Source organism: Sander vitreus, chromosome 14 (assembly GCF_031162955.1).
Source record: "Sander vitreus isolate 19-12246 chromosome 14, sanVit1, whole genome shotgun sequence".
Taxonomy (NCBI): domain Eukaryota; kingdom Metazoa; phylum Chordata; class Actinopteri; order Perciformes; family Percidae; genus Sander; species Sander vitreus.
In genome coordinates this window covers 29,432,346-29,458,714 of record NC_135868.1, presented here as the reverse complement: position 1 = coordinate 29,458,714, position 26,369 = coordinate 29,432,346, and the positions used below count along the sequence as shown (strand labels likewise).

The 26,369-nt window shown below is 41.9% G+C and overlaps 1 protein-coding gene across 3 annotated transcripts in view; it reads right to left on the bottom strand.

Annotated features, from left to right (window-relative positions):
* glcci1a (glucocorticoid induced 1a) overlaps positions 1-26,369 on the bottom strand; it is a 41,902-nt gene that overhangs the window by 4,082 nt on the left and 11,451 nt on the right. The window contains exons 3-7 of one of the 3 annotated variants that reach the window (XM_078267637.1): positions 23,892-23,981; positions 13,787-13,939; positions 5,552-5,701; positions 4,802-5,012; positions 27-147 (exon numbers count right to left, since the gene is read on the bottom strand). In XM_078267637.1, the coding sequence (XP_078123763.1) occupies positions 27-147; positions 4,802-5,012; positions 5,552-5,701; positions 13,787-13,939; positions 23,892-23,981 (725 nt within the window). Of the gene's footprint in view, positions 1-26; positions 148-4,801; positions 5,013-5,551; positions 5,705-13,786; positions 13,940-23,891; positions 23,982-26,369 lie in introns of all 3 variants that reach the window. The other 2 variants (XM_078267636.1, XM_078267638.1) reach the window with 2 other exon arrangements.

Genomic DNA, 26,369 nt, shown 5'->3' with positions numbered 1-26,369 from the left:
GAGAGGTAGTATCAAACACTCCATACCTCATCTCCTCGAAAGCTTTAATCTTCTCACAGCCCTCTGGCGGCTCTCGCTTGAACATGTAGCTGTTGTTGGGTTTGGGCGAGGAGGCAAACTTGGGCAGCGGCGAGCTGCTTCCACTGTCTGTGAACACAGAGACACAGGGCAATCAACACTGGCAGTTTTTCTATCACTTTTGGAGCATTCTTTGTCCACCACTCGTCAATATCACGAAGTAGATGTGCCTGGGGTTACACGATTTTGATTGAAAAATCGATCAAAATGAGCTTCCGATTTACTTGCGCTCGTCCGAAGAAAAACAACACACAGCACAGCTTACCAGCTAATAGCATGCAGCCAAAAACACAGGGTATTGTTAGCTTACCGGTAGCCTGCAGCTTGACTATTCCAGACACCATGGATGCTGCCAGAGTCTAAACTAAAGTAGCTAACAGAGCTAACACTGGTGAACAACATAGGATTAGCGAGAAAGTCGCTAAAAGGAGATGGCTGTGAGTGCTTAACTGAACTAGTGTAAGCTTAGGTTTAAATGTAAAGTGGATAATTAGCCGACAAAAATAACTGCGTTGAGCTACCGAAAGCAAGCTGCTTTCAACACAGAAGCATGTCAGCACGTCAGCCAAGCCGGTGTAGCTGGTTTCATTGATGAAAGTGAAAAGCCGCTCCGCATATCCATGATATGTTATGTCCAATTACGTGTTCAATGTACCCAGACTGACGATCAGATCCCCTATCGGCGATCTCTAGTAACCACGATTGGATGATTTGAAAATATTAGAGATCACCCAAGCCTACTGCGACGAGACTCCATGGTGCATTCACGTGCACCGTGTTAATGGTGCAATCAATTGCCGTTTGTTAATTTTGAGAAAGTCAAACTGTTGCAAAGTACCCTTCTGCCATTTAGTGGTTCTTATTGTGGCACTGGCGTCCCAAAAAAAATAAAAATTTTAACGGAATCGTGGATTTGGATAATCGTAACACCCCTAGTAACAACCCACATTTGATTTGTTGCTGAGTAATTGCTCTGGACAAACAAATTACATGAAGAGACCAAAACCGACAATGTGTTAGTCGGAAATGCCGAAAATGCTGGCATCGGTATCGGCGAGTACTGGAGTCCAGGCACCGATCCGATACCACGTAATTTATTAGAAATAGGAATCTATTTACTGGTTAGCTCCGTTAGCTCTGACACAGCTCTTCTTCTCCGCTATTAAAACAGTCGCGCTGTGTTCTGCTGTTTTAAAGGGGCGAAGAAGAATTGATCACCTGACGCCTCCTTAAAAGAAGCTAACGTTAGCGCATCATGTTGGCGGTTTGGCAGTACTTTACGGTGGATGTTCCCACCAGTAAGACCGCAACATGCAACATATGCAAAGAAGCAATTTCGAGGGGTGGCACGAGTGTTGCAAATTTCAACACCAGCAACTTAATCAAACATTTGAAGACGCGTCACGCTAAAGAGCACGACGAATTTACCAAAGCTAAGGGGAAAAAGAAGGACGAACTACAGCAGCAAACTCTGGAAACTGCCTTCCAGCGACGAGATAAATTCCCCAAAGACAGCCAAAAAGCAACAAAGATAACCGACAAAATTTTGGAGTTTATTGTCCTGGATGACCAACCCCTGTCTGTCGTCGAAAATGTGGGATTTCACCGTTTAATGGAGCATTTGGAGCCAAGGTACTGTTTGCCAGGTCGTAAATACATCTCCGAAACTGCGCTACCCAAATTATATGAGACAGTTAGGGAACACATTTCGTGTATGCTGAAAGACGTGCATGCAATCAGCTTTACCACGGACATTTGGAGCTCCGACGTGTGTCCCATGTCTTTGCTAAGTTTAACTACACCCTGGGTGGACAGAGAGTCAACATTTACCCCTCGAAGTGCGGTGCTGCACGCCAACGAGTTCTGAGGGTCACATACTGGCACATTAATTGCCGAAGAAATTGAGGGGATGCTAGTAAAGTGGAAAATACTCAAGTCCAACGTTCATGTTGTTTTGCGCGACAACGTGAAGAAAGCCATGGACGAGATGGATGTACCAAGTTTGGGATGCTTCGCCCACACTCTCCAGCTGGTGGTGCATGAAGGACTACTGTCACAGAGAAGTGTGAGTGATGCACTGGCGAATGGTAGGAAAATAGTCGCGCATTTCAAACACTCGCCATTGGCTACTACACGCCTGGAGGATATTCAAAAAGATCTCCAAATGCCCACCAAACGTCTGCACCAAGACGCAGCAACGAGGTGGAACAGTACCTACTATATGGTCGAGAGTTTACTGGAGCAGAAGCGGTCAATTTCCGCATGTGGAGCTGACCACGACCTGCCAGTGACCCTTAGGGCTAACCAGTGGGCTTTACTGGAGAAAATAATCACTGTTCTGGCACCATTTGAAGAACTGACCAGACAGATTAGCTCCTCCACCTCTTCTGCAGCTGAAGTCATCCCCTCAATCACAGTGCTGAAACGCCTGCTTGCTCGGGAGAACGAGGGGGACACGGGTATAAAACCATGAAAACAACCCTTCTTGAGGCTGTCCAGAAAAGATTCAAGACCATCGAGAATGAGCTCTTGTATGCAGTTGCCACTCTTTTAGACCCAAGATTCAAAGACAGGTATGTCTAATATTTTTATTAAATGTCTATATTATAAACAAATTTGAAATAGTGTTTTGGATAACTAGATATTGCATTAGTATTGATTACTATTGCATTAATATGTTACCACTAAAAGCTACAATGGAGGAGGTTGTTTATTTGTTTATTTATTTTACACATTAAGACATTTATTTATTATTTTTCATTGTTTTTAGATACTTCACAGGAGCAGACAGCATCAAGCATGCCAAGGATGCTCTGACCCGAGAGGTGGAGAAGATGGAGGCGTTACTGAGCAGGACCACACCTGAGGGAGCAGAGACGGTGCCAAAAAAAAACCCATAAAGCCCCACGTATGGAAGCACAACCAGGCAGCAGCAGCAGAAAGAGCAGCTTGAAAGGCCTGTTTGAGGAAATCCTGCAGGAGCATGATGAGGAACGTGGAGCAAGTAGCACAAGCACACAAGTTCAAATACAGACATATTTGACAGAGCAAACGGTCCCACGCTCAGACAGCCCATTCCAGTACTGGGGAGTCAACCAAATTCGGTTTCCCACCCTGGCTGCCACTGCTGCAAAGTTTCTCTGTGCTCCTTGTACCAGTGTTGACAGTGAGAGACTGATCAGTGCAGCGTCCAACACTGTTGATGCAAGAAGGAACAGGCTAGGAGGAGAGAGGGCAGAAATGCTCATCTTCTTGAAGAAGAATCTGCCTTTGCTCTTGAAATTATGAGAAATACTAAATTGCTAAAATGTTACTGCAATGTGTAGCCTACTTGTTTTAAAGGATTTTTTGTTTACTGTGTAGCTGCTGCTCTTTTGATTAGTATTTTTTTATGTTTAATTTATAGGTTGGTGTTGCACCATTGTTAAATACTGCACTATTTAAAGATTGAAATACCTTTTTATTTTAGTACATAATGGCTGCACTTTAAGTTTTTTTAAAGGAATCATTAAAGTTGCTGTTGGACTACTGTTTTATACTGTTCTATTTAAAAATGTAAATGCCTTTATTTTACAATATTGTGGCTGCACTTGAATTTTTTTTAATAATTATTCCTATATTTATTTATTTAAGTTGCACAACTGTTTTATACTGTTCTATTTAAAAAGAAATTTAAAAAGAAATGGCTTCCATTTTCTGTATTCATTCATGTTTTACAAAGGGTTTAACCTGAGCCAGGCCTTACCACAATGATAATCATATCACAGTCATGCAGGCGTAGTATGTTTTTTTTTCTTTTTGTTTTTTTAAACACACTGGTATCGGTATCGGCCGATACCCACAGCACGAGTATTAGAATCGGTATCGGGAGGGGGAAAATGGTATCGGAACATCATCATTATAAGAAGTCCATCTTTTAAGCAGCAAAAGTAACATACTAGCTCAACTTAGCCTGCTCAGCCCTGTAGTAGAAAAAAATATTCTTTGAAATGTAGCTAATAATGCCTCAGCTGCTTATAGAATATAGGCTATATGAGTAAAAATATCAAACTAAGGCAGTGAATATAATACGCTACATAACACTGCTGTGGGATATAACATGGAGAGAGTATATATTCAGTCTACACTGAATGCATCCCTTTCTAAAATGGCTTTTTTTCATGGATCCAGCAGAAACATTTGGTTATAACTGGACTGGTCTCACAACATGAACCCAGTGACCCATTTACTTGCCCATCATGTCAATGAGTATTTTTACATGCACACTAATATTCCCCCATTATTCAGAATATGACAATATTCTGAATTTGATTCAGGTCATGTAAACAGCCAGTTTGGGTATTCCGAATAAGGCCTTTTTCCAAATTCAGCATTTTTTTAAATTATTATTATTTTCTGATTAAGACATGTGGGATATTCTGGTATTATTCGGGTTTTAAAAGCATTTTTTGGACATGTATACAGCGCAATCAAAATATGCGTCTCAATCAGGGTTTCTTACTGCAGTTTGCGACAGCTTACAGCCTCTTGCCTGTTAACGGCTTACGGTCAGCTCTATGCGTTGCTATGGTTGTTCTACACAAACCAACCAACCAACAGTTTGTAGGGCTGCGGTAGAGATGCATGTCCAAAAGAAAATATATATTTTCTCTCATTAGCCATGCAAACACCTTAGTCTGAATATTGACTTTTTCGGAATAAGGGCTAAAATGATGTTCTGTACCTTTATCCCGGTCGTACAGTAGATCCTCTGTGGAGTAAGGACTGCCGTCGTGTGATCCTGGTGGGCAGGCCGGCGAGGGGCAGGGCGACAGGCTGGAGCAGCTGCTGGACCGGCCGGGGGCTGAGGGAGTCTGGGTGTCCACGCTGCGGGTGCTACTGCTGCGCTGCTGGGGAGGGAAGGGGGCCCGCCGCCCATCGGGAACCTCCAGGGACTGCAGAGTCCGACAGGAGAGACAGCACGGAACAAGAACAGGATTCATGATTGCAATGTCAGAGCCAAACCCCCCCCATTTGTGAGACTACTGCACGCTAGGGCTGGGACAATATGCTTTTGTCCTGATTCAATTCTTTCACGATAGATGGGTGCCGATTCGATTTATATTTCGATAGTATTGAGTATTGCGATTTTCTTTTCCTTCTTTAACAAAAACAAAAGTTGAATAATGCACTTCTAGAGACAATATATCATGAAACGTTCCAAATAACTATTTATTTCATTTGTAAAGAAGTACATAACATGGAATTTCTGCTTTCGCTCTGTTTTGCTGGAAACGGATATGATGTAGTCGCTGTCGGCAGTACCGTAGAAACAGAACATATTTAGGTGAATCATTAGTGAAAGAAAATCGATTCCATGGAAAATAATCGATTTAAAAAATCGTCGCAAAAAAATTCTGTGTCAGAGTAACACACAGGTTTACTGATACTCTGGGTTAACAAACGTATGAATTGAAATGAAGCAGAGCCCCACCTTGAGCTCCTCCTTCTCTCCGTTGTCTTTGATGAAGACCTTCTCCAGCTCGTGGTTGATGCCCTCCATGCTGCTGGGCACCCTGGAGATGGAAGGCTTTGGCACTGTGATGTTGGACAGCGGCATCTGGGCGGACTTCGACATGGAAAACTGCTGCAGAACACACACAGATACAGGGTGGTTGATTAGGAAGGTGTGTCCTCCTTTCCACCTGGCCAAGGCTTTTTGTATAAGAACTGTTGCCAATTCTGATACAATGTGAGGTGTTGTATTTATAGCAGTGAATACACTGTAGAATGTATGTATGTATGAGTAAGGGGCTGTAATAAAGCAAATGAGGACGGATTCAAACATCTCCACCTGAATCTCGTCCTAATTTTTAAAGAATGGCTTCATACGTCACATCATTCTCATGTTGTGTTAAGACCATGGAATGCACCCATTCCATGAAATACACTGGATACTAGAGTCTCACATTGCCAGACCGTCCTCCACGGTCTGGCTAGTCCTCACAGCATTCCGGGATGGGAGAAAAACGTGCTCTGATTTATTGGCATTTCTTTAAACCAATCACAATCGTCTTGGGCGGTGCTAAACACCAACCGGAGCCACGGTGCCTCTGCTAAATAGTCTCAGAAAGGAACTTGTTTTGGTGGAACATGTACATTCAAAAGTAGTTTTAGTCGTTCAACAGAAAACTCCGATTGGACAGATAGTCTAGCTAGCTGTCTGGATTTACCCTGCAGAGATCTGAGGAGCAGATAACCATAGTCCTCACAAATCCACCAGAGGTTAGAACGCCAACACAAAGACATCCGGCCGAAAAGTGTTCTTTTTACCACAGCTTCCCTGTCACTCTGTCAGAGTGACACATTTTTGTGTGGCAAAACATAAACACCAGAATAGATAAGATGCAGCAAGAGCAATGAAGACTGAGCACAAAAGAGCCTTCAGATGACAGTGTTGTCTCAGTGTGTTTCCAACTTTGAGAAATTGTTTTGAGAAACAAAAGTTAAGTTTTCCGTTAGAACGTTTAGAGATTTAAACATTTCTGGCCGCACTTGAAAGCTTCATTTCACAGAGAAAAAGAGAAAGAAAAGAGACGGAGGGACTGAGGAAACATTTAGCTGTTACACAAACTCCTGGGCAGTTCAGTGCTAGCTTTTTTGTCCCTCAGAGTTTTAAAACTTTCTTGTGGCAGCGATAGAGACGAGAGTGATGTTTTCCGTTTCCTGTACGGGACTCTCTCACCGCATGAGGACGGTGTGCCGCTGCGGTGTTTTCCGGCTCCCCTCTGCGGCCGTCATGCCGCAGCCTAAACACACTACCACCATTCAAAATGAATGGAAAGACATGCATTTTTGCCAGACCACGTGATGAGCGCCTGAGTGTGTGAACGTAGCCTTAAGTGGGATTTATGCTTCTGCAGAGGCTCCACGCAGAGCTTTCTCCGTAGCCTACGTAAACGGCCTGAAGTTTATAGTTGTGCGTCGGTGTGTGTGTCGATCTCTTTAAGAGAATAGCAGGGCCGGCATGTGTGTGTGCGTGGGCAGTATGTGGTAGAGTGAGTGAGAGAGTGACGGTGATTATCTTCAGAGCGAGTACCGACTCTAGAGTCATAGTGAGAGAACCAAAGTGTCTCCCCTGTTCTTTCTGACCACGGTGGGAAATCTGGAGCAGGAGAAGTTAACCCTCTCCTTGATGTCATCTTGTTTATGGAGAAGGAGAACCAGGAAATGAGTCGGGGGAAATGCAACGCTACCCAGCCATGGCCGAGCAGACCAATAACAGTTGTTGTGGTCTGCGTCGCCGCGAGGTGTAGTTATATGTTTTGAGAGGTGCACGGCAGGCTACGGCGTAGGATCCGTATTTCCACATTCCTACGTACATACCCACGCGTTAATTTAACACAGAAGCATAAATTGGCCTTTAGTCTCTCAAAATGTGACTTTACAGGAGTTTGCAGAACAGAGAGCAGACAGAGATGAGTGACCGTCAACAGTACTGACAGACAGGAAATACACTAGAGGGAACTGCGCTCTGGCTGGTTTTTATCATATTCTTGATATAAACACATTTCGGAAGTTACTAGTGGATTATCACTGTTGACTAATTAAGATTTTTATACAATTCATAATACATTCTGACCAACTGCCCAATAAATAAATATATCGTCTAGAAAGTAACAGGGCCTCCTTGCTTCCAGTCTCTAGAGTCGATAACCCTGCCTATTGGTTTTTTTCCCCTTGAAATATGTCTGAAAAACCTCTTATTTCCGAGGTCTAGACTTTAAAATGCCGATATACATTCACAACAGCAGATGTCGCCAAACAGCAAGCCACGTGGCAGCGAGGATGATGGAGCCGGTGGAACCAGAGCATGGGAGTAGGCCTGGGACTACTGCTACATAGTGGTCTTATTGTGCTGGTTGTTTTTTACATAATCGTGGTTTCTTTTATTAACCACAATGGCTAACATTAGCTAAGGTGCTAAGGGGTATGACTGTTGATGGTAATTGTTGATTTTGTTTAGATTTGCCAAATTATAATTACATAAGTAATGATTGGTCGGACTGTTGAGCTAATCTGGCTGACAGAGCTAGGACTATATATTTGTATTATTATTTCAACTGACCCTAAACATGTTTATAGCAACAAAAATGACAAGGGGGTGGGGAGATACATTTAGAAAAAATGTTTTATGATTATAAAGAGGTGTTTTTTACATCATAGGCTGCGTACTTGTGTTTTTATATTATCTGGGTTACATGATAGTGATATAACTCAAAGATTTGTTAAAAAATAAATAAATAATTAAATATTTTAAAATTTGACTGAAAGAGATTATATTGTTGATCGCAATTATTTCTGAGACAATTAATTGAACAGCAACATTTGGAACTGTTCCAGCTCTACATAGTGAGAGTGAACTGCGGCTCAGGCTGTATGTTTCTGTCTGAACCAGAGAGTAGGAACCGAGCCTGACAAGAACCCAACAGGCATACTGTTTTTTCTCTCTTTTTAAGACAGGAAAGGGGGGAGAGAGAGGGGGGACGACATTCAGCAAAGGGCCACAGGGTGGAATCCAAAGTACCCCCAGGTTTCCACAAGTTAAATTTAAGACTTTTTAAGACCTCTTTAATACCATTTAGAATGAAATGTAACACCAACTTCATGAACACACTGGCAAAAGTATGAAGGATATAATGGGTTGCAACAACGAATCGCTAAAATTTGATTATTAAAAAAAGTTGGCAACGAATTACATTAACGATTCATTGTATCAATATGCCACTCAATCGCGGGGATAAAAAAAATAATTTGAGTTGAGCACAGAGCGGAGCAGCGCAGCGCAAAAGAAAAGAAAAAAGAGCAGAGCGGGGGTAGAGGAAATACGGAGAGAGACCGGAGAGACCCGTAACGTTGTTCTGAAACACATAACGGAGGCAGAGAAATCAGGACGACCTCAGTCATCCAAGGTGCGGGAGCATTTCACACTACATAAATCAAAAACGTGTTAATTACAAGATAAGCAAAAGCGACATGGCACGGCACGGGCGCACCACGGTGATGATTCAGCACCTAAAACGTAAACATGTTGGAGTCCTTGATGAGGAGGACGGGAGTTCAACAGCAGGGTAAAGTCACTACAGAATCCTACTTTTGTTCTGTTTTGAAGTGAGGAACGTAACGTCCCTCCAGTAGCTCTTCTGGTGCTGGTGTGGTATTTACTCGTTATCCAGCTTGACAAGCATGACAAGCTAGCGTTAGCTCGTTAATAACAGTAGTAAAGTAGGAAAGCTAGCGTTAGCTCTTTAATAACAGTAGTAAAGTAGGAAAGCTAGCGTTAGCTCTTTAATAACAGTAGTAAAGTAGGAAAGCTAGCGTTAGCTCGTTAATAACAGTAGTAAAGTAGGAAAGCTAGCGTTAGCTCTTTAATAACAGTAGTAAAGTAGGAAAGCTAGCGTTAGCTCTTTAATAACAGTAGTAAAGTAGGAAAGCTAGCGTTAGCTCTTTAATAACAGTAGTAAAGTAAGAAAGCTAGCGTTAGCTCGTTAATAACAGTAGTAAAGTAGGAAAGCTAGCGTTAGCTCGTTAATAACAGTAGTAAAGTAGGAAAGCTAGCGTTAGCTCGTTAATAACAGTAGTAAAGTAGGAAAGCTAGCGTTAGCTCGTTAATAACAGTAGTAAAGTAGGAAAGCTAGCGTTAGCTCGTTAATAACAGTAGTAAAGCAGGGGTGGTATAATTTGCAAGACTAAAGACACGTTTTTATTCACTCGCCCATTAATTTTTCAATCTATTGTCATGTATATATTCTGTGCTTTGTCCCATATCAGTTATTGTTGACAAATATATTTGTGTGTGTTGTACTTTTTAATTTCATTTTAAAGTTCTTTTATAGCACTTGGTCATCTTAAGCTGTGTTTAAATGAACTTAACTTGCACTTACTACAATGATGGTAATAATTTAATGAATAAGCTTCAAGTGAACGTGTGTGTGTGTGTGTGTGTGTGTGTGTGTGTGTGTGTGTTGTCATCTGTATCTGCTCTTTGGGTTACTTACCTTTACACAACTATTAACTAAAACAACATATATGTAAGTATGTATTGAGTTGATGTAAATTAATGCTTTTTTGTTTTTTGTTTTATTTATTCGATTCATCGATTAATCGAAAACATAATCGACAGATTAATCGATTATTAAAATAATCATTAGTTGCAGCCCTAAATGAATATCACAAAGGATTTTAGGCTATAAAAACTTGCATTCTCACCTAAAGTGAACAGTTAACAGAGACCTCCGTTTATTGGTCCGCAGCAGAGTTGGAATGAGTTTTCTTCTTTAAAAAGGTCCCATGGCATGAAAATGTCACTTTATGAGTTTTTTTTTAACATTAATATGAGTTCCCCCAGCCTGCCTATGGTCCCCCAGTGGCTAGAAATGGTGATAGGTGTAAACCGAGCCCTGGGTATCCTGCTCTGCCTTTGAGAAAATGAAAGCTCAGATGGGCCGATCTGGAATCTTCCCTTTATGATGTCATAAGGGGAAAGGTTACCTCCCCTTTCTCTGTTTTGCCTGCCCAGAGAATTTGGCCCCCCCATGAGAAAGAGACATCATGGCTTTCAAACGAGCAAAGTGGCAGTTGGTCAAGGCCACACCCCCACCCTCCACCTTCCCCCTCCATATAAAAGAGACTTCAGATACAGTATTAGGGGACCACTAAGGTCTATATAAAAGAGACTTCAGATACAGTATTAGGGGACCACTAAGGTCTATATAAAAGACTTCAGATACAGTATTAGGGGACCACTAAGGCCTAAATAAACGAGACTTCCGATACAGTATTAGGGGACCACTAAGGTCTATATAAAAGAGACTTCAGATACAGTATTAGGGGACCACTAAGGCCTAAATAAACGAGACTTCAGATACAGTATTAGGGGACCACTAAGGTCTATATAAAAGAGACTTCAGATACAGTATTAGGGGACCAATAAGGTCTATATAAAAGAGACTTCAAATACAGTATTAGGGGACCACTAAGATCTATATAAAAAGAGACTTCAGATACAGTATTAGGGGACCACTAAGGTCTATATAAAAGAGACTTGAGATACAGTATTAGGGGACCACTAAGGTCTATATAAAAGAGACTTTCAGATACAGTATTAGGGGACCACTAAGGTCTATATAAAAGAGACTTCAGATACAGTATTAGGGGACCACTAAGGTCTATATAAAAGAGACTTCAGATACAGTATTAGGGGACCACTAAGGCCTATATAAAACGAGACTTCAGATACAGTATTAGGGGACCACTAAGGTCTATATAAAAGAGACTTCAGATACAGTATTAGGGGACCACTAAGGTCTATATAAAAGAGACTTCAGATACAGTATTAGGGGGACCACTAAGGTCTATATAAAAGAGACTTCAGATACAGTATTAGGGGGACCACTAAGGTCTATATAAAAGAGACTTCAGATACAGTATTAGGGGACCACTAAGGTCTATATAAAAGAGACTTCAGATACAGTATTAGGGGACCACTAAGGTCTATATAAAAGAGACTTCCGATACAGTATTAGGGGACCACTAAGGTCTATATAAAAGAGACTTCAGATACAGTATTAGGGGACCAATAAGGTCTATATAAAAGAGACTTCAGATACAGTATTAGGGGACCAATAAGGTCTATATAAAAGAGACTTCAAATACAGTATTAGGGGACCACTAAGATCTATATAAAAAGAGACTTCAGATACAGTATTAGGGGACCACTAAGGTCTATATAAAAGAGACTTGAGATACAGTATTAGGGGACCACTAAGATCTATATAAAAGAGACTTGAGATACAGTATTAGGGGACCACTAAGGTCTATATAAAAGAGACTTGAGATACAGTATTAGGGGACCACTAAGGTCTATATAAAAGAGACTTGAGATACAGTATTAGGGGACCACTAAGGCCTAAATAAACGAGACTTCCGATACAGTATTAGGGGACCACTAAGGTCTATATAAAAGAGACTTCAGATACAGTATTAGGGGACCACTATGGTCTATATAAAAGAGACTTCAGATACAGTATTAGGGGACCACTAAGGTCTATATAAAAGAGACTTCAGATACAGTATTAGGGGACCACTAAGGCCTATATAAAAGAGACTTCAGATACAGTATTAGGGGACCACTAAGGTCTATATAAAAGAGACTTCAGATACAGTATTAGGGGGACCACTAAGGTCTATATAAAAGAGACTTCAGATACAGTATTAGGGGACCACTAAGGCCTATATAAAAGAGACTTCAGATACAGTATTAGGGGGACCACTAAGGTCTATATAAAAGAGACTTCAGATACAGTATTAGGGGACCACTAAGGCCTATATAAAAGAGACTTCAGATACAGTATTAGGGGACCACTAAGGTCTATATAAAAAGAGACTTCAGATACAGTATTAGGGGACCACTAAGGCCTATATAAAAGAGACTTCAGATACAGTATTAGGGGACCACTAAGGTCTATATAAAAAGAGACTTCAGATACAGTATTAGGGGACCACTAAGGCCTTTATAAAAGAGACTTCAGATACAGTATTAGGGGACCACTAAGGTATATATAAAAGAGACTTCAGATACAGTATTAGGGGACCACTAAGGTCTATATAAAAGAGACTTCAGATACAGTATTACAGGACCACTAAGGTCTATATAAAAGAGACTTCAGATACAGTATTAGGGGACCACTAAGGCCTATATAAAAGAGACTTCAGATACAGTATTAGGGGGACCACTAAGGTCTATATAAAAGAGACTTCAGATACAGTATTAGGGGACCACTAAGGTCTATATAAAAGAGACTTCAGATACAGTATTAGGGGACCACTAAGGCCTATATAAAAGCATCCAAAAAGCAGCATGTCATAGGACCTTTAACAAAAACAAAAGTTGAATAATACACTTCTAGAGAAAATATATCATGAACATGAGTATAAAAAACGAATTGTTTTCTAAAAAGAATGCACATCACATGTCGTCAGTCAGTCTGACATTAGTCTCGCTTTGCCAGACGGTCCTCCAAAGCGCACTGAAGGAGGGTCTGGCTGGTCCACATAGCATTCTGGGATGGGAGAAAAACCTGCTCTCCTTTATTGGCATTTCTTTAAACCAATTACAATCGTCTTGGGGGGGCTAAGCTCGGTAAAGGAACTTGTTTTGGTGGAACATTTTTTTTTAAGTTTTAAAAGTATGTAGTCGTGCGAGAGAAAACTCAGATTGGACAGATAGTCTAGCTAGCTGTCTGGATTTACCCTGCAGAGATCTGAGGAGCAGGTAACCATAGTCCTCACAAATCCACCGGAGGTTAGAACGCCAACACAAAGGAAGAGGAATGAGATGGAAAATACATGCTTTCGGCGGAATTTCCTGCAGCACCAGAGCAATCCCGGAAGTGGAACGCGGAGGATATATACTAGTCTGACATTTATTTCATTTGTAAAGAAGAACATAACATGGATTTTCTGCTTTCAGAAAACAGATATGATGTAGTCGCAGCGGTACCGTATAAAACAAAAATATCTTTGATACATTCTTAATCACAATTTCCCCCCCCCCCACCCCTACTGCACACATACCAAACTCCCTTAAATTGATCCTACTTTCTACAGATACATGTCTTCTACTATGGGTGTATTTTGCTTCCAAATCAGTTTATTTGAAGAACAGTACCTGAATGTGGCTGGCTGTGGAGGTGTGGTTGGTAGTGCTGGTGAGGGCGGTGTAGGTGATGGTGTTGCACTGCAGGGGGGACAGTTGCTCCTTGTCTTTACTGTGGCGTCCCCCTTGTTTACTGCGATGGAGCTGATGCCGGAGCTTCGCAATCTGCCGGAATCACACAGGAGAGCAGAAGGAGACAGAAGACGGAAGAGAGACATAAACATTTAGCAGGCAGGTCTATACATAGCTCTAAAATAAAAGTGTTTCCTGCAGCATCAGACGTTGTGTTCACAGTCATGCTGCTGTGTGATCTCTGCAACTGTGCTAGCAGCTGCTGCTCCTGCTATCAAAAACACTGGCTCTTTTATACTGAGAATGTAATGACGGGAAGTAGGGCTGCACCATATGAGGAAAATATCTAATTGCGATTGTTTTGACTGATATTGTGATTGCGACATGTTGACAAATTAATATGGCATGATTATTGCTGAAGCTTAGATTGGGCCCAAAAAAATCAAGCCCGACCCAACCCTACCCGAGCCCGTGCACGTTGTGTCCGAGCCTGGCCCGGCACGACACATTAACTGTAATTATGAGCCTGAGCCCGATTTAAACCAGACATTTATTTTAATATGTGGGCCGTTATAACTGACAACTACAATTCTGAACTGCAGAAATCTGTTTAGAATTATCTTAATGAATACTGCAACAAGGACGAAGCATGTAAACTGCGTTGTTTGTTTATTCAGAATGGAATGGATCACAAATGAATCCAAATGAAGAAATGTTAAAAAAAAAACCTCAACCTCAACGCATTTCTCTGTGAGGGCTTGCCTCGCCCTCAGGGGTCTGCTTGGAGAAGTAACAAAAGAGGACATTGAAGGATGACTATCATCTTTTCTGCCATGGCAAGCCTGCTTCATGTGTCTGTTCATGGTCCCCGTTTTTTTGCTGTCATAGGCGAGCAGCGTGCCGCACTTAATGCACTCGACAAAGCCAACGCATATGTTGTCACTGCCTGACTTGTTTAAAATGGTTCCATACCTCCGACTTTCCTCCAAACTTGCTCAAAGTTAATTCTCCTGTTTTTATTTTTTTCTTTACATCTTTAAGCTCCATGTTGCACTTAAGCTACACCATATAGCCCAGTATTATTTTTATTTATTTATTTATTTATTTATATATATATATATATATATATATATATATATATATATATATATATATATGCATCTGCTTTTGCAGAGGTTGCATCACTTCCCATAACAAACTCCTTTGGACTAAAGTTACGTCACATACACACGTTGCCCACATGGCCACCTGTCTTAAAGGGGAAGGGTCGGCCGGTAACAATCATTTTTGGTAAATCCATCTGTATGCGGATGACGTAGTGCTGTATCATGTTGCTGATTCTGTTCATCTAGCAATTGAAAACTTACAACGGTCCTTTGATATTCTGCAAGAGGCTCTTAAAAGACCTAAGACTTGTCTAAACACTGATAAAACAAAGTTTATGCTTTTTTTTCCAGAGCCAGAGGTATAGATTATTCTAGCATTAATATTCCACTATGAACGGACCTCCGGTTGAGAGAGTCACTGAATATAAATATCTTGGCATCTGGATTGATGAAAAGCTCTTCTTCAAATTTCACATAGATAATCTTGTATGCAGACTCACAGAAACAAAAACCTTCCCATGTTTTGCAGGAAAAGGGTTGTTGAGGCAGTTTTCATGTCTGTCTTACACTATGGTGATGTAATTTATAGACATGCATCATCTTCAACTCTTAAATCTCTGGACTCAGTCTATCACTCTGCCTTAAGATTCCTGGTCATGCCCATGGTACAAATCATTGCATTTTATATGTAAGTGTTGGGTGGTCTTTTCTCCAAAAAAGACACTGGTATCTCTTTATGTATAAGGATCTTATTGGAAAACTGCCATCTTACCTTAAACAACTTCTCAGTTACTCAGGGACATTATCAGACTCGCTCTGCTGACTGGTTTTTACTTCATGTTCCACGAGCTCGGTCTGAACTTGGAAAAACAGCACTTTCTTAAAATGAACTCAATTGTGCCTTTTGGACAATTTTGAAATTTGGTTGTAAACCTGCAACCTTCTACTTGTAACTGCTGTAGATAATTGTATTTTCTTTTGCATCCCTATTATCCTAATGTATTTATCAAAATCTTGTTCAAATTCTTATGATTGTACTTTCTGTGTTGTTGTTCTGTATTTGTGTCTGTAATAATGAGTTGATGACATTGTAAATGAGGTTCACGCCTCAATGATCTCTCGATGATGAATAAAGGTTGAACAAATATACTCTGTTACAAGATTTTCTTTGTCTTTAGCTACTTATTTGTTAGTCTATGGTTGTTTTTTTTTCCCTTGTCTGTGGGGGGTTACTTTGTTGTGTTCTGCTGTGCTTGTATCTTGTTTGTCAAACAGAAAAGCTATCCCCTATCCCATTATGTATGTGGGGTGTAGCCAGACCTTACTCCACAGCACTGTGGAGATGGAGCTGGCAATGCGAGACTAAAGTAGGGCTGAAACGATTCCTCGAGTAACTCGAATAATTTCATTACTAAAAAACCTCGATGCAAAATGATTTGCCTATAAGCTTCGTTTAATCAATGTTACCAACGTTGTATCGCTCCCTGTGTTTCCGCACGGATGATTATTACGGTCACACGAAAACTCTGTACAGTGTGTCTACTGCAAAATGGAAGACGTCAATGCTTCAGTATCTCAACAGAAAACATTGAGTCTAACTTAATCATCCATTCCAGGAAGCGGACCCGACAAAAGTAAATCACAGAGTCGTATGGACGATGAAACTACACCAAACACAACAACTACCAAAATCAAAGACAAGAAAATACGTAGTGGTGACCACAGTCTGATCTAAAGAGCCGGAAAAACTGCTGATTGTTGCACACCATTTTCTCTCACTCTCTCTTTCTTCACGGAGAAACAGCTGATCAACGATCTACTAGCATAAGTGTAACAGAGCTGTGTGACATTGTAATCAAATATATAAATGAAAATAGGTTGAGTATAATTCATATTTACATATAGACCTATATACAGATCAGTCTCAGACTGAAACTTGCAGTTCTGAAAGTTAAGTTGCACAACTTAAGGTCATGTTTATGTATGTTTAATGTGTGCCTTAGTTTGAGGTTGTTATTGCATTTCAGAACATTTTTCTTTAAAAACAACATAATATGGCACTTAAATGCACTTAATATGTTTAGTTTTTTGAGAGATGATATTGTAAGCCCGAAGCCAGTTGAGGTGGTTCGGGCATCTGGTAAGGATGCCCCCTGGGCGCCTCCCTAGGGAGGTGTTCCAGGCACGTCCAGCTGGGAGGAGGCCTCGGGGGAGACCCAGGACTAGGTGGAGGGATTATATCTCTAACCTGGCCTGGGAACGCCTCGGGATCCCCCAGTCGGAGCTGGTTAATGTGGCCCGGGAAAGGGAAGTTTGGGGTCCCCTGCTGGAGCTGCTACCCCCGCGACCCGACCCCGGATAAGCGGATGAAGATGGATGGATGGATGGATATTGTAAGCAATGTAGGCAACTAAAATGTTGCTTTTTCCGAAAATTAAACCACACTATTGTATATTATTGCTCTTCAATAAAACAAAAGAATTTCTTATCCGATTAATCGATGGAATAATCGGTAGGATACTCGATTACTAAAATAATCGATAGCTGCATACCTAGACTACAGCAATTATGACAGGCATTGCAGCAATTGATAATGTTATTAGTAGACAAATCAAAATGTCTGCTTTGCAGGGGCATCCTGATTGTCTTCCTCCTTTTTCTCAATAGGAAGTAAAGCTACAAAATGGAGATGCATTCCTTTGACCCAATACAAGTCCACCAGATGTCACTGTTCCCGAGCATCACCTGCACAGTCAGAGACAGGATAACTTTATTTTTTCAACAAAAACCTTCACAGTATATATATATATATATACACACACATCACACACATATATATATATACACACACACACACACACAGATAGTGGTGTGTGTGTGTGTGTGTGTGTGTGTGTGTGTGTGTGTTTGTGTGTGTGATTCCCAGCCCTTTAGGACATGTCCATACATGTTCCCTCCCTCACACAGTTGTGACACTGGCCTTCTTGACTGTAGCAAAACAACACATGTGCACACAATGCAGGCTCTGTCTGAAACTGGCTGTTATGTGATCCCTAAATTTGGGCCACTGAACCAGTTACACAGTGCAGTCCTGCAAGTTTTGGTCTCCTTTTTCACTCAGGCACTGCACTTCTCAGGTTTTCTGCAACATACAGTGGAGTGCCTGTCTGTATAACACACACTGTTGGAGCTCTGACATTACACTGCAGCTCAATATTTTACATAGCAACACTATGGATTAGTTAAACACACAAATAGGTTCTGCTAAGAATCAGAAAGATGCAACTGAAAATAAAGGAAGTATCAGCGCTTCGGACAAAACAAGGGTTTTGAAGATGTCCCCTTGGTCTTTGATACGTCTCACATTGCCAGACCTTCCTCCACAGTGCTGCGGAGGAGGGTCTGGCCAGTCCACACAGCATTCCTGGATGGGAGAAAAACGTGCTCTGATTTATTGGCATTTCTTTAAACCAATCACAATCGTCATGGGCGGTGCTAAGCGCTGGACGGAGCCACGGTGCCTCTGCTAAATAGTCTCAGGAAGGAACTTGTTTTGGTGGAACGTGTACGTTCAAAAGTAGTTTTAGTCGTGCAACAGAAAACTCAGATTGGACAGATAGTCTAGCTAGCTGTCTGGATTTACCCTGCAGAGATCTGAGGAGCAGTTAACCATAGTCCTCACAAATCCACCGGAGGTCAGAACGCCAACACAACCGAAAAGAGTGACATCCGGTGGAATTTCTGGCAGATCGAGAGCAATCCCGGAAGTGGAACTTCGTGGATATAGACTAGGTCTTTGAGAACTTGTGATGGGCATTTTTCAGTTAGCTGACATTTTATACAATCAATCGATTCAATGGAAAAGACGTAATTTTCATATAACCACAATATAACTATATATTGTTATCATATGACCAAAGTTTCACAATGAGGGCAGGTGGTGAAATCTGAGCCAGTTCCATTCACTGAGAGAAGATTAACCTAATTGGTTAATTAATGACCCTTTCAGCTTAGATTATTTTTCTACATACACTATAAAAACACTAACTACAGTAACAGAAGGCAGAAAGCCTCATACTTAAAAATAAGACAATAATTCAATAATGAATAAAAACCCCACCCCTAAAACATAATCATAAACAGAGAGAGTGTGTGTGTGTGTGTGTGTGTGTGTGTGTGTGTGTGTGTGTTAAAGTTAAAGATCATTGTGGGTCACCAGATGGACGACCTTGATGTCACCACCAAAGCCGAGAGGGCTGAACGGTGTAGCAGTGGTTCCCAAACTAACCTACCCTAAACTGACCTGAATTACACCACCGACCCCCATTTGATAAGATTTCGTTCCAGGGTCCCCCATCTAATTTAGATGTTTTATTACAGAATTTGAATAAAACCCATGATCAAATGTCATTGTGTTACTTAGGAAGCTGGGGAACCCCTGGAACTCCCTCCAGGACCTGTGGTGGTCCCCAGACCCCACTTTTGGAATCACTGGTGTACTCAATGTTACTATTTCACCATCAGTTTTAACACAACTATGACATAACAGACGACTCAAGTAATGGTGCATTCCATTTGTACTCGGAAACACGGCCCCTGAAGTCGTTTTTCAGAGTTGGGAAGTCGGAGAACCTCACAGTACCCCGAGCAAGCCAACCTCAAAATCAAACAAAGTACAGTCCAACTTCTATCTGTGCACATGTTGCTGCAGTGTTTGTGTGAGCAAAAAACAGCCTAATGCGTTGTTATCAACTGGTATTGCTAACAATGGCTAACCTGGCTAGAGCTAACCCCACAATGGAATCCGACGTAGTTTAATGGAATGTGGTCCATTCGGGTGCAACGGCATTCCCAGCTTCGGTTTTCGACCTCTGAGGTAAATCCTCCTGTCTAACACACTATTAGACAGGAGTGGTATTAGTGTTCCGACTAACATAAGCATACCCAGCAGAGCCATTCGGTGTTACTATTTCAACATCAGTTTAACCCAACTATGACAGAACAACCCTAACCCTGACAACTAAAGTTAGTGTTTGCTTTGACTAAGACGTTGGTTTGCTTTGACTAAACAAAGACATACCTACTCTGGCATACTGTGACTCAGATCCAGACTGGATTAAACAGATAAATCAGATTATGCACACTAATATCCATGCTAATATTTCTGCAGTTCTTTTAAGCAGCTGAACTGCTCAGGTCTGTGCCCTCTCCTCTTCTTCCTTATAGCTTGTCTATTGACATCTGTGGAATCTGTGTCAGCGCTGCTTCTCTGCAGCCCTGTAACTCAGTAACGTGCCTGTGCACACATTAGTGAGGGCTGAGCTGTCATCCGGGCTGGCCCTTATTGTTTCCTTTGCTGCAGGAGGCGGAGAGGAGCCAGCTGGGACTTGGCTGACCATAAATTGCAGCGGGGTTATGGCCATTGCAAAGAGGGGAAGTGGGTAGTTAAGAGTGAGATAGCGTTATCTGCCACCTCCCTGCTGCTGCGGAGTATCAGCAGGGTGGAGCTGAGAGGGGCAGATAGTGCCCCGCCGGGTGCAGCTTCACAGGCTGGCTGTCGCTGCTGTAAACCATCAGCACCATATAGACGTATACCAAACTAGTGAGATTGTACAGCCTTAAGTCATTCACTACGGTTTCATCTCTTCTGCCATATACAAAACTTCGGTAGGTCTGATAGAATTTACCATGTTTAGTCAAGAGTGTCATGTGTTACGACCGGCTAAGCTAACAGGGCTCGTTAAACAACAAAGAACACCGCTGCTAAAGGCTAACTTAGCCGGCCAACATTAATCCCCCTGTCTCCGTTTCCCTACTTGTTGCATTTAACATGAGGATGAGACCAGCTAGCCTGGGTGAGTGCACGTCTTCCCTACTTCTAAAGGTGCTGTGCAGTGTCAGATCGACTCACGCAGAAACTGCATGGTCACAGTCGGAATAGTCTCACTTTGCCAGACCTTCCTGCACAGCACTGCGGAGGAGGGTCTGGCTGGTCCACACAGCATTCTGGGATGGGAGAAAAACCTGCTCTCCTTTATTGGCATTTCTTTAAACCAATTACAATCGTCTTGTGGGGGCTAAGCTCGGTAAAGGAACTTGTTTTGGTGGAACATTTTTTTAAAGTTTTAAAAGTATTTAGTCGTGCGAGAGAAAACTCCGATTGGACAGATAGTCTAGCTAGCTGTCTGGATTTACCCTGCAGAGATCTGAGGAGCAGGTAACCATAGTCCTCACAAATCCACCGGAGGTTAGAACAAACAACACAAAAGAAGAGGAAGGGGACGGACATGCAGCCGAAAAGCGTGACATCCGGTGGAATTTCCAGCGGCACCGGAGCAATCCCAGAAGTGGAACGTCGTGGCTATAGACCACGGTCGGAAAAGCGGCTGCTGGCCTCGGTACCCTCCTGCAGTTGACAGCGACCAGCTCCCCCGTGAGCTGCTCCAGGGTCGTCTCTCTCTGGGCATGGCCAGCCCCAGCTCTTTCTCGTTGCATTCGTTTAGGTTTTAAAAAGGTGTATTTACTAGAGATGTTCCGATACCAGAATCGGAACAGCCTCCGATACTGCCTAAAATGCTGGTATCAGTCTCGGAAAGTACTGGAGTTTATGCACCGATCCAATACCATGTAATTCAGCCCAGAAGAAAATCTACTTTAAAGTAGATTATTTATGTTCTTTTTCCGTTATGACTGACTGTCAAACTGGATACTAAAATAAAGTTCAAATAAACACAATAAAGGTAAAAAGTAGTTTCCCCCATGGGGGGATGTAAACAGGTAGTATAATGTTGCCATGAATTCAGTGAGCTACGTACTGGGCTACACCTTGAGCATGTTTTTTTAGCCTATATTTGCTTCATTTGCTGCTGGTCATTAGCAGCTCCTGTTTGCAGTGTACCAATGGATGTACAGACAACTATCAATGGATCACATTGACACTGAAGATGACTTAAAAACGTGATGATTCTCATGCAAGTTCTGCAGTTATAAGTGTCTTTTAACTATGATTTCTAAACAGTTTATTCTCAATGGACATGTGTTCAGATTTGACTGAGTTATGACTTCAAGAAGGAGTCTCATTTTTGCTCCAACTGCTGACAGTGTTAGTAAGCCGGTGAAGCAGTTTGTCTTCTTGCTCTAGTGGTGATGTAAGATGTACATGTATGTACACATGTACATTAGCTATTAGGGCTGGGGCAATATGCTTTTGTCCCGATTCAATTCTTTCACGATACATGGGTGCTGATTCAATTTGTCCAGTCCAAGTCACAATGATATGTGTATGAAAATGGTCAACCGTTATAATTCTGAGGCCTCTAGTTTTACGGCAGTGGGTGCTGGCAGAAAGAGCAGCAGCAGTTTGTGCAAAGCAACAGTAACCAGACTGAACACGTGGGCCCAATTAAAAATAATGAGCTGCACGAACTCTAAGCCAAATCGGCTACTGATATTATTAACCATATTTTAATCTAACAGAGGTGTATCTGTCAAATGTTGGTTCAACGCAGACATCCAACAGCCTCCAGAAAAACTGATATTGACTTCAGGCTGCTGACAGACACACCGCATGCTCCATCAGCTGAAGTATAAGGAAATATGTCCACTATGCTGTGTTAACATCCTATTTCTTAGATGGATTATTTAAGCAATTCCATGTCTGTGTGAATAAAAATAACAAGATTAAATGTGAAATGTGTTACTGATTATTCCAAATACATGTCATGAAAGAGATGTGTCATATTAAATCAGCAGGACTGTGCTATCAACATCATATTTCATGACTTAATCCAACATTAGTTTACATTCATCATGTCATTTACGAGTTCCTCTTCCTTGTCAAAACCTGCCGCTGTATTACCAACAATGCAAATTAACCAGACAGTTTGGTCGGAGATTCAGGTATGTAATGCTAATAGGTCACTTCTTTCTAACTTCACACCCCCAGATTGTTTTCATTTTTAAACTGAGTTCTAAGCAAGCAGTCTTGGGCAATAGTGTAACTACTTTGACTATTTCTCAATAGCGTCTGAATCAGAGACCTTTTCAGTAGCTTAGCTCTTTTATTGATCAAGTACTGCGGTAGCGTCCACACGAGCTACATTTCCCCGAGCATTTCTGAAGCTCAAGCACTGCGGAGCTTTCTGCTGCGGTCGGAAATAAAACTGACGGCGCCGCCAAACACGGATGTGTATGTCGTGTACTTGGATGTCAAGAAAATAGCTCCGATGTAGTAAACTACTATTGTCATGATAATGTAGCTTAGCTTGCGTCATTTATTTGAGGTGCAATACGCTGGGTTTCCACAGGCAGCTAAAAATAACGGCAATTAATTCCCTATGAGAACAGCGGTATGAGCGAATTTCGCTGACAGCGCTGAAAGTGCCTGGATGTCGACTCTGAGTCAGCTTTTTCAGAGTGGTAGCCAATGAAAGGGCAGACTCGGGAATGTGCCTCCAATATATTTTCCCGTGTATACACACATGCTAGATATTTAAAATGAGTTGCAGTTGAAAAAAGCTGCCTGCCTACACAAAGAATCACACAGATGTCAAGACAAACCTGCTTTTCCCAGCCAACCAGGTTGAACTGAAAGTGCAGCGCGCAGTGTTACAAACATTCAGAGGTGTTGCCGGTTAGCTCAGTTGGTAGAGCGGCTGCACATGTGCAGAGGTTTATTCATCGACACAGAAGGTCCAGGGTTCGAATCTGACCTGGGACGGTTTTCCTGCTTGTCTCTCCCCTTTCATATCTCAGCTTTCCTATCCAATAAAAGGCAGAAATGCCCGGAATGTTGGTATCCATGTCAGTACTTAATGGCATACTCCTTTACTACTGCATGTGTACATATGGCTCCATGTTGGTCACATGTACAGCCATATGCATCAAAGCAAAGATTTGACCTAAATGTGTTTGTATCTGTCTTCATGTTAGTGTCATGCCTCTTTGAGCTGGTCGGCGCTGCCCCAGGACGCAGAGCGCTGGTGGGTGCTCCTCTTCTCTCTCGTTTCCTCACTCCAACATCCAGGAGTCTGAAAAGAACATTACAGCTACACATTACTATGAGCATACCTAGATCTGAGTAGGGGTGTGAATCACAAGTTTTATCACGATACAGTATTAAATCACTCCTTTGGACAACAATACAATCAGGGTTTTCCCTGCCATCAAAAGTCTTAGGTGCGGCAACTGAGCCGTTTTTGGCCGCACCTAAGCTGAATGAATGTGAAATGCGGCAAAAAAAAGTACCCAAAACAGCTGAAAAGGCGGCAAAAACAGCAAAAATAGTTCCCAAAACTGTTTAAAAAGCACCAAAACAGAAAAAAGCATCATAAACAGCGAAAAAAGCATCAATTAACTAAAAAGACTTTTCTCAGACCTATTGACTGTAGTTGGACTTCTTTAGCTTTAAGTTTTGTCTTCAAAACATCAAATATTTTCTAGGACAGACCCCTAAACCCCCCCGCCAAATATGCGCACCTGAGTCTTCCACAAACCTATGGAAACATTGACAATATTTGCTTATTTCACAAAGTCTGCCACGATACGAATTTGATTCAGGGGCCTGCGATCCATATGAGACAATATCATTAATGCCCATTTAACACAATCAGTTCCATTTAAATCACCTCACAAAAAGAAACTAAAATACCATTTGACATCTTATTACCGAGCCCTTCCAGTCATCGAAATGAAAAACAATTCTTTTTAATAAAAAGAATATAAAGTAGAAATAAAAAAAGGTACACCTTTGCTGCCTGCCATACCCTCTCTCCCCTCTATCCTGTCTATCAGTACTAATAAAAAATATGAATAATGAAAAATAGATAGATTCACTTTGAATCAATCCAGATCGATGTATTGTTACACCCCTAGATCTGAGCTCATTAAACAATGTTCTCACTGACACTTGAAGGATCATTCACATTTATCACAATTTGGATGGTATTTTTGTAGTTTTGGCCATTAATCCTATATGTTATGGTTAAATTGTAATCACTAAAGTCTGTCAAAAACATTATCAAAAGCTTTGACTATTCCAGCAATGGATTATCAATGTGACAAATTCATAGAGGCAGCATCGGCAGACTCGCATGTATACACACACACACCCACCTCAGTGAAAGCTGAGCTGGGCTCTGCGACACAGTGAAAGAGCAGAGGACTACAGTGAACTCTGAAAGTGTCACATCCACACACACACACACACACACACACACACACACACACACACACACACACACACACACACAGGAAACTGAACTGCTGTCTTACTCAATGTGTCCAACTCAAAGGGCCATTTGTTTATTTTCAGCAGCAAGTCAGTTGCTACAGAATGTCTCCATTATTCTGGATTCCTCTCCTCTGTCTTGGGGAGGATGAAGAGGGATGAGGACACCCTGAACTGACAAGAAAGACCTACAGAGACACTGTTCAAATGGTCAGTGATGAGCAGAGTTCTGGACTCTGCCATGATTTTACTTTTTTCCCGCCATAAATTCGTACGCAAACATGAAGTATAATGTAACCATGTTTGTTCGTTTTTTAGCATATACTGTATTTCTTTAGGTGAAAAAAGCCATGCTACAGTACATTAATGCAAAAAGGAACTGCATTGGCAGATGCAAAACTACCACAAAGGGACACAAACCGAGTAAATGAGAAAATAAGAGATGCTAAATGAGCACAAAAGACCCAAAACAACCCCAAAGAAAACACAGATGACCAAAAAGAGACACAACACACAACACCCCCCCCCCTTCCAGAAAGCTAGGGAAAACACAGTTTTTTATGTAATGTGTTTAGGTTAGGGGGCTGATTTAGAGCTGACACTACAGGCAGGTTGATGACCGATGGACTATAAAGGCCCTGACACACCAACCTGACAGCCGGCCGTCAGCAGAAGGCAGTCGGACTGATCAGTCGGCTCCCTGAGGTCGGAAAAGTGCCATTCAAGGGCTAGCGCTTCACCAATCAGTCCGACTGCCCGCCCTCCGATTCAACAAGTCAAATTGGCCAAAATGAAGGCCAACGGCCGACGGCACGGAACACACCGAACAGACTCGAGTCACTGACCTCGCCAGACTGTCCAACGGCCGATAATCGGGTTGGTGTGTCAGGGCCTTTAAAGTCAGTAGGCTGGAGTAAGAGATGAAGACATGCCTGCATTAACAAACATCTGTCAAACAGCAGCAACACACATGCAGACTCTCACAATTATGCCTTTGTATCACTTCAATAGTTAATAATAAACTGTAAGATCAGAGCAAAGAGGTCATCTGGCTTTTGAAGGCCCCCAGATGTGTAGGTGGTAAATGTCACACAACCTGGAAGAAACAGGATGTGAAGTCGAGTGTGTGTGTGTGTGTGTGTGTGTGTGTGTGTGGGGGGGGGGTGCGGGCACGCTTTGAGGTGAGACA